Genomic DNA, 14,826 nt, shown 5'->3' with positions numbered 1-14,826 from the left:
GGATTCCCTACGGCCTCTGCTCGTGTGTCCCCCCTTGGCAACGTCATCTACAACGTCACGGCTTTTCCGACCAATGAGCGTAGCGCTGTGCTCGCCCCCACCCCCTGCCTGTTATTGGCTTAAGCTCTCGCGAGATAACTGAACGCGCACCGGTGGGGGCGTGGTCTGTTGCCTCTGGCAACCGCCGTAGCAACCGGTTGGTGGATGACGCGTCTCCAGGGAAGCCATCTCTCCGGTCGCCGGCCGCCATGCGCAAAGTGGACCATGTGCCCGACCTGGCCGAAGCGGCGGCGCTACAGAGGCGGCGTTTCCGAGAGCTTCAGCGCCAGAGCCGGGTGTTCGATGCCCGAACCCGGACGATCGGGGTGAGGGGGGGACGGAAGGAGCCGGCCTGGTCCCTCTCCGAAGAAGGGCCGCGGGGTCCGGGAGGGGGTTGTTTTTTCAGGGCGGCGAGGATGGGGGGAGGGTTGCTGAAACCAGGGATGCCAGCCTCCAGGTGGGACCTGGGGATCCCCTGGAGTTACAACTCATCTCCAGACTACCGAGATCAGTTTCCCTGGAGAAAATGGCCGCTCTGGCCAGGCTGTAGCTTTCCAGCTGTCCATGGACTACAATTACCATGAGGCCCTGTCATCATGGACCCAGCAGATCACAAAAACAGAAGTAAAAGGGAGTCCAGCCAATACAAATCCAGAGCAGAGAAGCACATGAATCTCCAAATCAGTGAGGAGTAATAATCAACAGAATAATCATCAGCCTAGGAGCAGATTGTAAAAACGATGTAAAAGATCAGTCCCCGGCTTGTAAAAAGAAATGTCTGCAAGCTTCAGGAGGGAAATAATTCCACCCATGAGGGGAAAGCTTTTGCTGAGTATCTGAAAGATTCCAAAATATGGCAATTGTAACATGGAAAAAGAAAGTGGATTTTTTACAAAAGTCATGTCAATTAACATTATTTAGTGCATTGCGTTGTCCTTTTTCATCCCCCTAGCTGTATGGCAGGCCAGAGAGACAAATGGAACTTCTCAGGGGTTCTTGAAACAGAATCAAGTGTCAGTGACAAATATTCATTGTTACATTTTATGTATGTGTTCCTGGAACCATGGTTGGGCAGGAGTCCTTTGGAGCAGTGGTCCCCAACCTTTTTATCATGGGGGGGGTAGGCTTTTGTTGAGGAATGTCGCCCCTGACTTCCTGCTGCCCACTGGGGGGCGCTGCCAGCTGCAGCTGCGCAGTGCCACACCGATGGGGAGCCCCGGCCATGGTGGCCGCCAGAGAGCATCAAAGGGCAGCCCCCGAGACAGCAGCCGGGGAGGAGGACGAGGAGGAGCCGCAGCCTGGTACCAACTGATCCACGGACTGGGACAGCTGCTTTGGAGTACATACCTACTTACATATTAAGGACATGCAACAGTTCATATTTTATACCTTTGTTTGAAGAAGTGCAGTGAATGCAGTTGTCATGTGTACAATAAAATCGCTCTGAGTGAGAATCTCATAAGCTGTGCTCTATTGGCTTTCAGTACAGTATAAATCCTAAATTGACTATATTCATCTGCATAGCAGGTACTGTGGATTCCAAGGTAATGTCTGCAGGCTTCAAGAATTGTTACCTTTTCAGTGACAGTCTATGTCAGAAAAGTTACCCTGATCATCTGTTCCACAGGTATCTGCTCTTGGACTGCTTCTGAGCTGCATTCCTTGGGTGCGGTATGATACGTAGAAGGCAGCCTATGTGGTTATAGTGAATTTTTTAGTTATATTTTATTTATTTTTATTTATTTTCAAATTTTTAGAATGCCACTCCCAGAATACTCAGGTTTAAAGGTTGTAACCAGGGTTTCTTTTTCTGTACCCAAGGTCGACTTGGAAGGTCTGGATGCCCAAATCAAAGATAAAAAAATTCAAGAAGCAACTCAAAGAGCATGGAATGAATCAATTGGTATGTTATAGGGGAAGTGATATTAATGTCATCATTTGTCAACAGTGATGTAGAACAGAAAAAAAAATCAGTGCTTTATTTTTCTGTGGTAAACTTTCAGTTCCAAAGATCCATTAGTCCCTAATATTAGCAACAATGAATAGATGCTATTGTCAATACAATATTGTCAATACGATATAATACTGTCAATACAATATTGTCAATACAATATAAAGCAAGCTTGGCAGCTTCAAAAATTGTAATTAATGTTTTTCAGGTGCAACAGCATATTTAGGGTATGGTGGCCACAGCACATTACTATGGGGGTGCCACTGGGGCCCCAACAAGCCCCTGCAGGCAGTGTGAGCTGCATGCCTGACATCTACCCCAATGGGCAGAGCATGGCTTGGTGAGGCATGCAGCAGATGCCATGGACCCAAGACTGGGCACAGCGGACACTTGTGACAGTGCAACAACTGATAGCCACCCAGCACAAACCCCCTGCAGCCTTCCTCTGGATTGCTGCCCTCGAGTGGACATCAGTGTGGGCTGGCCTCGACAGCCACCAGTCCTTCATTCCACCTTCCTGACAGTGAGGACAAACAGAGGGACTCAAGACCCAAAGCAACCATCCCTTCCTCTGCCATCCTCAGTGAGGGTGGCAGAATGTTGGGCACAAAGGCAGGCCTGGTTTGCGGGTGGACGTTTCTCTGCAGAACTGTTAGCCATAACTGTTAATTAAGTTCGTAAGTGGCTTATTGATAAGTTCTGAGAGCAATTAAATGAATTGTGTTTTTTTCTGGATTATAACTCAAATGTTATTTTAACCTAGCTGCAGAAATGAAACAGAACGACAAGATCATGTGCATTTTAGATCAACGGCAGAAAAAAGACACTGTAAATATAGAAAAAGCTGTCAATGAATTTCGTCAGAATTATCAGCAGCCAGAAACACGGCGTGAATTTGACTTGTCTGATCCCCAGTCCTTAAAGAAAGGTATGCCTGCTCGTGTGGCAGACAGTGACCCTCGATGTACAGTGTCTGGCTTGCAGAAATTTATGGGAGAAGATCTAAACAGCGACAATAGGAAGAGATATCAGCAGGAGCAAACAAGAGAATGGCTTCTGGAACAACAAAATGACTGGACTAATGCACTGGCAGACCGAAAATATGCAGGTAATAAGCATTTGAAGAGTGCATTTATTTATTTATTATTGATATGGCATGTGGTGGTGAACCTATGGCACGTGTGTCAGAGGCAGCACTCAGAGCCTCTCTGTGGACATACATGCTGTCACCCCAGCACAGAGTTCGCTGAGTCAGCCTGCAGGCTGGAGGAGGAGGCCACATGTTCCCTGGCCCAGGAAGCGATAGGTTGGTTTGGGTCACTCAGCTGGGCTGGTGTCTTCAAGCATCAGCAGGAACAGGAAGGCTGCGCCAAACAGAGTCCGGGGAGAACCGAGCCGGGCCAGACCCTGCTGGAGATGCCACACCCTGCTGCACGCACACATGCACAAAGGGCTGTGTTACTGTGCTTTTATTTTATTTATTTATTTATTTATTTATTTAAATTTCTATACCGCCCATTCCTTTGCAGCTCTGGGCGGTTTACACAGAACATTTTAAGACAAAAGATATTAATGTGTGAGAAAAAAAACAGTATATGAGAAGAAATAAAACAGAAGTATGTCACATTTAGTACTACCATCTCAGTTTCCAGATAGTGATGTACTTCGTCACTGCTCACTTTTTCTTACGTTCTGAAACATACCACCAACTATTACAAATTTATTATAAATGTAAGCTTTTCTGTTTCTGATTTCATTGACATGGAAATAATTTTTTGTAATACTGATTCTCCCATATTTGATAATAATAATAATATTTATTTTTGCATCCTGCCCTTCCTGATAGCTTATGCAGGTAACAACATAAACAATCATTAAAAAAACAGTAAATTCATTAATACCTTTATATACATTCTGTCTGCCCCATTTCAGTAAAACCTGCGGGAGGGCTGATCTTCCTTCTTCTTTCTTTAATCATTTCAAGAGCGATTAGATCAATTTTGAATAGAAATCTTAAAAGATACCGAGTAATGTTCAAGAGGGTTCTCTTATCCCCTTTTTATCCTCACAGTAGCTCTATGAGTTTGGCTGGACCAAAGGAGTCATAAGTATCAATGGTCACTGGTTGATCTTCATGCAAGTGCAGTTTTGGAACCAGATTTAGGTAGTCCAACTGCACGGACTGTTTTCAACTTGCCATGTGGGTTTGTTTGTGAAGCTAGAGCTTTTTTAATCTGAGCTTTTTTTTTTTAAAAAAAAAAGAGCAGTGGGGGATAAATGCAACCTTTGGTTTTCTATAGTATGACGTTTTTATGCACAATTTTGTTTCACCCATTTAGATGCTCTGCACGACACACACAGATTGGAGCTTGACCAAAAGGCTATGGACCTTCAGAAGACAGAAGAGGAAACAAGACGAGCCGTTTGTGTTGCTACTAAAGAATTCAACAGAACACAGGTTCATCTGTCTTAATTACTGGAAGAAGGAAACATAGATGGAATCTGACCTTTGTCCCCACCTTCCTCCCCATCCCACTTCTCTAGCCAGTGACAAATTTTATCTTGTAATCCCACACCCCACTCCTGATTGATCATTTGGTTTGTAATTGTGTCAAGCCCCCTGCATGTCATTAAATACTGTTGATCTTTTTCCAGGTTCCAAATAATGTCGCTTCATGAGCAGGGGGAAACCATTTTAAAGTAGTGAGTTTAAATGTAAAAATATCCCTCTATGTTGCTAAGTAATCACTGAACATGAAGCTTTTAACACTCCACATCTAGCATCCTTGTGTAATATATTCTAGTGACAGAATATAACAAGTTTATTTTTATTTTTATTTATATTTATTTATATTTTTATATATTTTTTATATTTTTATAGCCATCCTTCCCGGTTGGCTCAGGGCAGGTAACAACAGGAATATTAAAACTTGGAATTCAAGAACCCAGGTTCACATTTTTCCTCTGCCCTGGAGGTGGCTGGTGATCATGGGTGAGGTAGAGCAGATCTCACAGGGCTGCTGTGGTGATAAGCAGAACACTATTTTATCCTATTCTGAGGTTTTTTGAAGATGAGCGTCTTCCTCCACCTAATTCCCAGAGTGCTGTTGATATTCTGAACCAGTGCCTGGAGTCAGTGATGGGCTGGATATGAGTGAACAAACTGAAACTTAATCTTGACAAAACTGAGGTTCCCTGGGTTAGTAGAAAAACAAAGTGCTTCATACAGTGGTCACCTTAGAAAACCAGCTGGCTGCAGTGATCTGGTGTGCTAACCGGCTTTGGCTGGTGTATCAGCAGGGTCCATTTCTGGGTCAGTCAGATCTAGCCACAGTAATCCATGCCTTAGTTCCATCAAAGCTGGGCTACTGCAATACACTGTACTTGGGGATACCCTTGAAGAGTGTCCAGAGGCAGCAGTTAGTGCAGAATATGCCAGCTAGGCTGCTTGTTGGGACCAGGTGTTGAGGGCACGCAACCCCAATAGTACAGCAGTTACATTGGCTACCTAGCCATTCCCTAACCCAATTTAAGGTGTCAGTTTTGTCCTTTAAAGCCCTACATGACTCTGTGGTTCTATTTTGTTTATGTTCTTCAGATTTTATATGAGGCTGTTGAATGAAGCCATTGTTGACTGAGGCTGTTGACTCTGATTCCAGTATAGGATAGAAGAAAAACTGGTCACTCTCTATCTTCTCTACCTCATGCATAATGTTATAAACTTCTGTCATGCCTGCTCCCGACCCTGTCATTCTTGCACTTGGGCTTAGTTTCAAAAGGGGAACGAAGGGCTCAGCAGGCAGAATGTAGCATAGTATATAGGACTATAAAATTTCTGATTGCTCCCTGAGAACAGCATACAGTTTGGCAAGAGAAACCTTTACTGAAATAAGGCGTGTTGATTGTTTTTCTCTCTGTTTTTAAGGCAATCGAACTGGAAGAAAAACAGAAACTAGAAAAGCAGCAAGAGCTAGAAGATAACATTGCCGAGATGTCAAATTTGCTGAAAGGAGATCTGCTGTCTGAAAATCCACAGCAAGCTGTCAGCTCCTTTGCCTCTCATCGAGTGGTTACCGACCGATGGAAAGGGATGAGTCAAGATCAGCTGAAAGACATACGAGACGTTCAGATGCAACAAGTCCTTGAGAAGCTGGTATTCATAATTATATCCCCCCCTACTGAGAAAAAATCCACTGGGTGACATCCTTCCACTAAGGCATGGAGATTTATCTGTGTTCCTGTAGCCTCTTCTGATTCCTGAAAAGACTCTTCCTAGGGTTGCAGGATTCCTGCAGAGAAACAGCTATGTGGCTTGCAGAGCTGGAGTGAGGAGGGACAAGCAGAGCCAGCTTGGTGTCGTGGTTAAGAGTGGCAGTCTCTAATCTGGAGAACTGGGTGTGATTCCCCACTTCTCCTCGGCATGCACCCAGCTCGGTGACCTTGAGCCAGTCACAGTTCTCTGAGCTCTCTCAGCCTCACCTACCTCACAGGGTGTCTGCTGTGGGGACAGGAGGGAAAAGGTGTTTGTAAGCCGCTCTGAAAAGCCTTCGGGTAGTGAAAAGAGAACTACAAAAAAAACAAGCTCTTCTTCTGAAAGAGGAAGCAAGAGTGATTTCACCCCTGGCCTCCTAACATACAGTGTAGTTCCTCCAAGGGGTTTCTGCAATCCTGAGTATGATCTTCCCAGGGGTTGTAGGGACTACAAGAAGAGAGAAGAGTGCAGTGAAGCTCCACATTCTATACATGGGGTGGTTGGACATTGCCCATCTCTCCTTAGAAGGGAAAAACAGTTTTTGGATCTCCTATTAGTGCCTCCTGTCCAGTCCCTCTCCCCAACTCAAAGTGCCAAAGGAGTGTATGAGTCAATGCCAGCTTTGTGTCCAAGCTGTGCTCTGGCAGATTTACTCTTCGTAGGAACTGGTGCTCCCCTGTTCTGTTTGTCCCATCACAAGGTGTGAAACCCAGGAATGTGAGCTGCTGTCGCCTTTTCAGACTTTTAATGGGCTTAAAAAAACTCAGCCAGGGTATTTCAGAAAGCTTTTAAAATGCTTACCAAGACTCCTCGGTGCTGTAAAGCTCACTTCCCACCGAGAAATGTCAGTCACATGACATAAGGCGTTCAAAGGAAAAAGCATCACTGCACTTAGAAGGCTAGCATGTCAGGGAGTACACAGGTTAGAATTCTTTTCTGTGACATTTGCTCTTCTGAGCAAATGGATTTATTTATTGGGGCGAGAGCAAGGGTGGCCAAACTATGGTTCTTCAGATGTCCATGGACTACAATTACTATGCACCCCTGCCAGCAGGGGTGCATATGTCTCAGAGAGTTCTTGTGGCAAGCACATTACATGCATTCACCTTGATGTAGAATGCCATCTTGGTTGCCATGAAAAGTCACAGAATCAGAGTTGGAAGGTACCTCCAGGGTCATCTAGTCCAGCCCCCTGCACAGTGCAGGAACCCACAGTCCTTTGCTGCCCAGGCATAGAGTACTAGAACTGTAAGGGGCCATCTAGTCCAACTCCTCAGTGCAGCTAGAGCATTCCTGACAAATGGTCATCCAGCCTCTGAAGACGTCTAGAGAGGGAGAGGGAAATCCACGACCTTCCTCGGTACCATTGTCAGATTGCTGTTATCGTTGAGACGTTTCTCTGGAAGTTCTGCCAACATGTAACTTAAGCCCATTAGATGTAGTCCTGGCTTCTAGAGCAGCTGAGAACATGTGTGTGGATCGTGTCTCCCTTCAGACTTCTCTGCTTCAAGCTAAACAGACCTAGTTCATTCAAAATTTCCTCATAGGACTTGTTTTGAAGACCTTCAGCCCTCGGTCTTTCCAATTTGACTCCATATTTCTTCAAAATGTGATACCTATAAGTGGATAGTCGTGACACTATTATTTATCATTACTTGAATACTGTGCTTATATTAATGCAGCCCACAATCTCATTTGATTTGTCTGTGTGTGTGTGTAACCATATAATTCTACCAACTCTCATTCAGCAAGCTCAAGATCCCTTTTCAATAGCACCAGTCTTCTGCTGAAGGAGCTGGAACAAGGAACCAAGGGCTGGATTCAGTCCCCACCCCACCACCACCAAAGAAAAGACAGAAAGAAAGAAATTGATTGTTGCTATTGTAGATAATCTGGCTTCCCAGTTTCTGGACCAGGTACTGCAGCTTGAAAGGAAGCATGCACAACATCCATTTGTACCGAATTCTTCATTTAGATAAGAAGTTTCCCTGACTGGCAGCTATGAAGAAAGCACAAACACTCTTTTTTTCCCCCCAGAGGCTGGAGGAAGAGGAGCAACAGAGAAGGGCCGAGTGGGACAGGCAGCGTATCCAGGCAGCCCGAGCAGAATTGCTTTTTGAGCGCCATCAGCAACGCCAGAACCGGGAACTCCGAAGAGCCCTGGATAACCTTAATGCTCAACTTTCTCAGGAGCAGAAAAGAAGGTAGGGAGGGAGTACAGGAGCAGAAGGGGCTTGTTGCATTGGCACCTGCAACTAGCAAAACTGCCAGTTTGGTCAGGCCTGATAAAAAGGTTGCAGCTCTGACCTTATGCCTTTACCTGGTCATCCAAACTCTGCATTCTGGCTGATGTTCCTCCACTCAAAACTTCATTTGGCTTATTTATTTAGGGGTCTGTATGCCCCACCTTCTCCACAGTGGGACCCAAACTGTGAGAATCTCCAATTCACTTCCAATAATTAATCTTCATTTTGTTAAAAAAAAGTCGTTTATTGAAGGGGAACAATTAGTTCATTGTGGGGTTCTTGCTAAGACTGGGGACCTCCTGGCAAGCACCCCCTTATCAACCCTGGGTACCCAGCTCCACTGGTGCCAAACAGGTGTGAAGATTTTTGTACATGGATTAGACTCCAGTCTCAAGGACTGAGAGAGGGTGTCCTAGGTAAAAGAACTAGGAGGACAGTATTTCACACCTGAAGTCTAACACAAGGTGGAACTAGCTGTGGTGCCAGAGACTAAACATTCCAAGGGATGCAGGGATCTAACAAGTCAGTGATACTAACCAGAGTGTTGACGTACAGAGCAAAAGCATGTCATAAAGCAGAGTGCAAGGCCAATCACAAGAAATGGCAAGCATCAGTCATGATTTTGACATCAAGGGGCATTCAGTATTGTTCTCACCTCCATTTTATGTTCCCAACAGCAGTCCTGTGAGGTAGAATAGGCCAAGAGTGAGCACGTGGCCACAAGTCACCCAGTGAGCTTCCGTGGCAGAGCTGAAACGTGAACCAGAACTTGTTCCGACACGTGAGCCACTCCCTCTCTGGGAATGCATCCTGGACACATCCCTCCAAGTCCAGTGTCAGATATGGCTGCCTATGACCTTGTCCTGGCAGTTATTCCATCTGACAAAATATGCTCTTCTTGGTTCAAGATGATGAGCCAAGTGAAATTCTGAGGAGCCTGCTATGCTGTCAATGTGTCATTCTGCCATACTATACAATAACAGTGGCCTTCTATGATGGTGTGATGCACCATTACGTAACTTACTGCCTTTTATCCTGATTTACCCCTTTGGCATAAAACTGTGCCTAAGTGGTATTTGCTCCAGGATCAGTCTTAGGCAAAGGTATCTGGCCAAGGAAAATGCTTTGTAGAATCCCATTTGTTTCTTAGTTGCCTGGCCCAGCTTTGGTAAGAGCTGAAAGAAAAGTAACTGATTATCGTGCGCTTCAGTGACCAGAACTCCTTTTGAGTTTGTGCTCTTGTCTGGGAATATCAGGGATTGAAGAAAGAATGATGCATCTCCTGGGGGTGGCAGAAGGAGCAGACTATATGGAAAAGGCTTCTCCTTCATGTATTTCCCAGGGCAAACCTCATTCAGACTGCGAAGGTCTGGTGTAGTGGACCAAAGATAAGCAAAGCCCAAGGCCAGTGCTTAATGGGCAGGGTACAATAGGAGTGAAAGCTCCACCCCACTCCCTCCACTGCACAGAGGAATGCCCAGGCAAGCAGGATGCTCTAGGGCAGTGCCTAGATAACTGCAGAGTGCTCCTGTTGGCATCATCTCCTTGCTCCTTTTTAAAAGGGAAGGATCCCATAAACAGAATGCCTTGCACAATCAAGGTGTCCGTATGACACATCCAACTGGAAACTGATACTGTCTATGTTGTGTAGATGCATTACGTACCATTCCGCCACCATATGAAGCCTGGCACTGGACCCAAGGCACAGCAAGTAGGCAGAGCCTGAAAATGGCCATGCAGATTCAGATGTGCAGCACCGGCTAACATGACATGTCCTCTGAGTTGCTGGTGGCCGTGGTTACTGCACTGTTTGTTTTTGGTGAACCCTCAGGAGTAAGAGAACGGGGTAGCATCTCCAGGTGGAGTCTTGGGACAATCGCAGGGCTTTCTAATCTCCCAGGGACCATGAAAGAATGGGACCTACAAGTCCATTCCTTCACAGATGGAAATTGCTCTTCCGTTTAGTGAGAGATAGATCCAGTCCAAAGGTCTCTTGTTGCCCATGGAGTAGCACCAATTCATTATCTTCGGCATAAGCTATCTTAGAAGAGTGCTGCGGTCAGATGCCTCTGGTTCTTTCTAGCCAATCTGCCTTTCCCTGGCAAGTGCCCAGGGAGCTACAGAACCAAAACAGGCCTTTGGCGGTTACCTCAAAACTTTGGGGATTTTTGAAGGCATTTCATGTGGAGTGGATATTTAAAAGCAAATTTTGCAACAGATGCTTTTTGTCTACCAATCACACTTGTACCAGAAACAAAACATGTTTATTATAGTCTGCTCTACAATCTTTAAAAAAAAGAGAAAAGGAACAGCAACATTTATGTACTAAGTATCTGATCCCTCCAAAAACATTTATTAATTGAAAATATTTCTGTTGCAGGAGAGCTGCCCTCGATGAAGACGTATATGCCAATTTTCCATCTGGCCAGTATTACACCCAGTTTAATACAACCAGCCGGTGAAGTTGGCACCCGTAGTCATTTTTTTTTTAGATATGAATCTCAAATGTTGCTTGTGGAAATATTTGAAGGAAATAAACATGTAACAGAGGGATCATAATGTCAGCACTGTTTTTCTTGGCATGTGGAAATTTTGAAAGCTCACTCTGCAGACCTTTTTATTTTGTAATGAACAACAGTTGTAGGGATGTAGACCCAAACAAAAGTTGAATCGGCTCCGAACTTATGGAAAAGGCCCGACTGGTACAGCAGGCTGATGGCTACCGTGCTGCTTTTGACTTGTGTATTTAGAATATTTCTGTGCTGTCTCTTCAGAGCCCTTTTTGAGGCAGCTAATAATTAAAAACTACGGTATTAAAACATAAGCCATGAGCAACATCAATCAAATTAAAATCAAAATTATCCATAAAACAGAAGTAAACCATTCAAAGATCACTAAGATAAAAATCCCTAATTAAAAGCTTGGGGGAAAAGATGTATTTAGCCTGCTGCCTCAGAGAAACTAAAGTGCCAGGAGAGCTTCCAGGGAAAGATTGCTCTATAGATGAGGGGCCACCCCAGAAAATGCCTTGTCTCAATTCACCACACACGTCACCTCTGTAGGTGGGGGCATAGAGACCCGGGTTTGTAAGGCAGATCCTTACTGGCCAGCTGGGCATGTAACACTTATAGAATTTGTCTCATTTGAGAATGTGGAAACCTCAGTGTATTAAGTATACATCTCTACAATATTTTCTCGATAGTGCTCAGCCTGACTTTTGATCATGAAGCTGCTGCCACTGCTGAAGATATCAGAGACCAGCTCCTTCCCCTCTCCTTACTTAGCCCCTGTAGTAACATATTCACACTGCACTTCCCCACCTATATTCCTCAGCATTAGGTGCTGCTGAAAGGGTCTAGAAAAGACTCCTGGGTAAGTGATGTAGGGGTGGGGGTGGGGGGCTCAACATGGAGGTGCCATTTTTGATGGTTTGCCCCTCTCATTTGAAATGTGCAATTCTGCCCACTACATAAAAAAACCTCCTTACATACAAATATGTAAACTGGCAATAGGAGTATCCTTTCCCCTCTCTCAGGGAAAAGGTAGACACTTTCACACATGCTCAATAATACAGATTCACTCTACTTCCATTAATGTTTGCAAGTGGATTTGCCATTTCCCACAGTAAAATTCAGTTGCTAAGGACATTGAAAGTGCATTGTTTTACAGGGGTGAAAGTGCCCGGTGTCTTATGACGCTTGGGAGGCTCCCTTTTTCATTTGGAGTCATTTCATGGATGCTTAAAAGGATAATTTGCTAAGAGAAAATAAAGCGGGCGATTTAAGAATGCTCAGTTTGACCGAATGCTTTAAAAAGGGAGGCAGATGAATCAGTTCGTCTGCCCACTGAAAATGCACGCTTGCAGTTCATTTCTTTAGATGGTTTCGATCCTTCTGCTTATATAAGTTCACTGTATGTTAAGAAAGCTGTAGAATTGTATATTTAAATAATTGGGGGGGGGGGGCGGTGCTTGAAATTCCTTTATTCACCACTGAGTGGCACATCTCTCATTAACCAGAGGAAACATTTCAGAGCTTGCAAATCTCATGTAACAAACTGAACACAATTTCCTACTAAGGTGTAAGAGCTTGCACTGAGATCTAGTCCACAATGCGGCCTGAAATCATGATTGAATCTTGGCCTTGAGAAATCTTCAGTCCTGTGGTTTCTTAGCAATAACTGTCTTCTTTTTTTCAAAGAAGGAGCCATAAAAGTCCTTCCTGTGTAAGAAACCACAGGAAAATAAACTTTGACTAAAAGACATCGTTATAAAAAAAATACCACAGTGGCCAAGATAACATCAAATTGTTTCTGGGAAGAGCCTCCCCCCCACCCAACCTTCACCAATTGAATGGACTGTTTTCAAATAGTTTGGATATAATGATAATACTTGTCTAATTAGATGGCAGTGTTCTTTGCTGGGGGGGGGGGGCTAAAACCACAGAAGTCTCCTTCCCGAGTGTGCATAAAACAGAGGCCCAGATTACGAGGGCTGAGAGTCATCAGTGGCACACAGCAAGTAGCATGTGTACCTGTGTGCTTAATCCTCACCTGCCAAGTGTCTGTTGCAAATGCCCCTCCCCAGCTGGGATGCAAACCCAGAAATGAGCCCAATTGTGGGGGAAAAGGGGGCAGCTGGTTCCCAGACAAAGATTCTGCTGGACCATTCCCCTACACCAGGGGTAGTCAACCTGTGGTCCTCCAGGTGTCCATGGACTACAATTCCCATGAGCCCCTGCCAGCAAATGCTGGCAGGGGCTCATGGGAATTGTAGTCCATGGACATCTGAAGGACCACAGGTTGACTACCCCTGCCCTATATCACCCATCATATGGAAGCAAGTTACACAGCTTGCCTAGCTCCAAGGCCGTCAAGTGTGACCGGGGCCCGAGGACTTTTCCGCCTGGCCTTCCCGATTTAGCAGCCCCGAGGTGGGCATTTGCAGGGGGAAATGTCGGATGCAAGATTAAAGACCTCCTTCCTGCCTCCCCTATAAGTGCCCCCGCATACACATTCCCTGTTATCTGAGCAAATGCAACGATGGGGCTACGCCTTTGCTAAGATAACATCTAATTTTCCCAAGCAGCCTCAGCTTTCCTGCGTGCTGTGGCAGGTTTGCCAGGATTCACAAAGAAATGGTAATGACTAAAAGATGCTTTGTGAAATCCTGGCTGCACTTGGCATGAAGGTTTTGGTCACACCGAATTATATTTATAAAGCCAACTTGGTGTCGGGGTTAAAAGCGGTGGTTTCTAATCTGGCGAGCCGGGTTTGATTCCCTGCTCCTCCACATGCAGCCAGCTGCATCACAGTCCTAATAGTGCTGTTCTAACCGAGCAGTCCTGTCAGGAACTCTCTCAGCCTCACCTACCTCATAAGGCGGCTGTAGTGGGGAGAGGAAAGGTGATGGTAGACCGCCTTGGGACTCCTTTGGGTAGTGAAAAGCAGGGTGTAAAAACCAACTCTTCTTCTTCTTAGCTTCCAGCTTGATCCAATGAACCATTTCTGAGACTGGAACTGAAAATATTGTATGGAGCAACTACCTCCTCTTCTTCCCCCTCCCTCCCTCCCTCCCTCCCTCCTTCTTTCATGGGGTAGAAGCACGGAAAGCTGGCCAAGTGAATGCGCCCCCGGCAGCAGTGGTGGACCCAGGTGAAATACTTGGGGGTCCCACTTGCTGCATCCAGCACACACATCCCTTTCTCTGGTATCCTGGCCAATTGTCTAGAGGGGACAGGCCATTCCTGTGGATGAGAGGAAACAAGCTCAAGCTGAATTCAGACAGTGGAGGTGATGTTGGAGGGAAAGGTGGATATGTTAGAAAGGTCTGATTTGTCCTCTTAAGGCCAGGCTGAAGCTTAGGAGAACTGATAGGCCCAGCCCCACTTGCCAAAGTTCATATGAACGCAGTTGCTTTTTGCCATCTGCATTTGATTTGATACCATCTGTCCTTCCTTATGAACTTGGCTGATCTCACCACTTTGATCCAGGCTTCGGCAACCGCTAGCTGTGATTACTCTAACATTTTCGTCACGGTGTTGCCATCCAAGGTCACTCAGGAGCTGCAACTAGCATGCCGCTGCTTGTGAATCAACAGGTTTGGTTTCCCATGAGCATGGAGGCTGGAAGAACTCAACACGTTCAAATCAATATTACCCATAAAGTTTTCGCCCTCTCAGCTCTTGGAAGGTCACCTCTCTCTGTTAAGGTCCACTCACTCACTGAGGTCCTCAGAGCAATTCTTGTTCCAACCAGCAGATTCAGTGGTACGATCTGAAGCCTTCTCAGTGGAGGCACCAATACTCTGGAGTGGTAGGGTAGCTAGTCATAGAATCATA

The 14,826-nt window shown here is 45.4% G+C and overlaps 1 protein-coding gene across 1 annotated transcript; it reads left to right on the top strand.

Moving 5' to 3' along the window:
- The first annotated feature begins 31 nt into the window (after positions 1 to 31).
- Positions 32 to 11,041, top strand: RIBC2 (RIB43A domain with coiled-coils 2). The gene is made up of 7 exons (XM_077310691.1): positions 32 to 365; positions 1,861 to 1,942; positions 2,754 to 3,098; positions 4,330 to 4,448; positions 5,916 to 6,143; positions 8,280 to 8,446; positions 10,869 to 11,041. Exons 1-7 carry the CDS (start codon positions 249 to 251, stop codon positions 10,948 to 10,950), a joined length of 1,140 nt encoding a protein of 379 aa, XP_077166806.1. The 5' UTR covers positions 32 to 248; the 3' UTR covers positions 10,951 to 11,041.
- Positions 11,042 to 14,826: the final 3,785 nt, after the last annotated feature.

This window comes from Paroedura picta, chromosome 14 (assembly GCF_049243985.1).
Source record: "Paroedura picta isolate Pp20150507F chromosome 14, Ppicta_v3.0, whole genome shotgun sequence".
Classification (NCBI taxonomy): Eukaryota; Metazoa; Chordata; class Lepidosauria; order Squamata; family Gekkonidae; genus Paroedura; species Paroedura picta.
This window is presented reverse-complemented; position numbering and strand designations above follow the sequence as displayed.

What these genes read in the sequence shown, in the direction of transcription:
- RIBC2 (XM_077310691.1), top strand. Translation starts at nt 249, where the DNA reads ATGCGCAAAGTGGACCATGTGCCCGACCTGGCCGAAGCGGCGGCGCTA. An exon ending in AGCATGGAATGAATCAATTG is followed by an intron (nt 1,943 to 2,753) that starts GTATGTTATAGG and finishes ATTTTAACCTAG; the next exon opens with CTGCAGAAATGAAACAGAAC. An exon ending in AAGAATTCAACAGAACACAG is followed by an intron (nt 4,449 to 5,915) that starts GTTCATCTGTCT and finishes TCTGTTTTTAAG; the next exon opens with GCAATCGAACTGGAAGAAAA.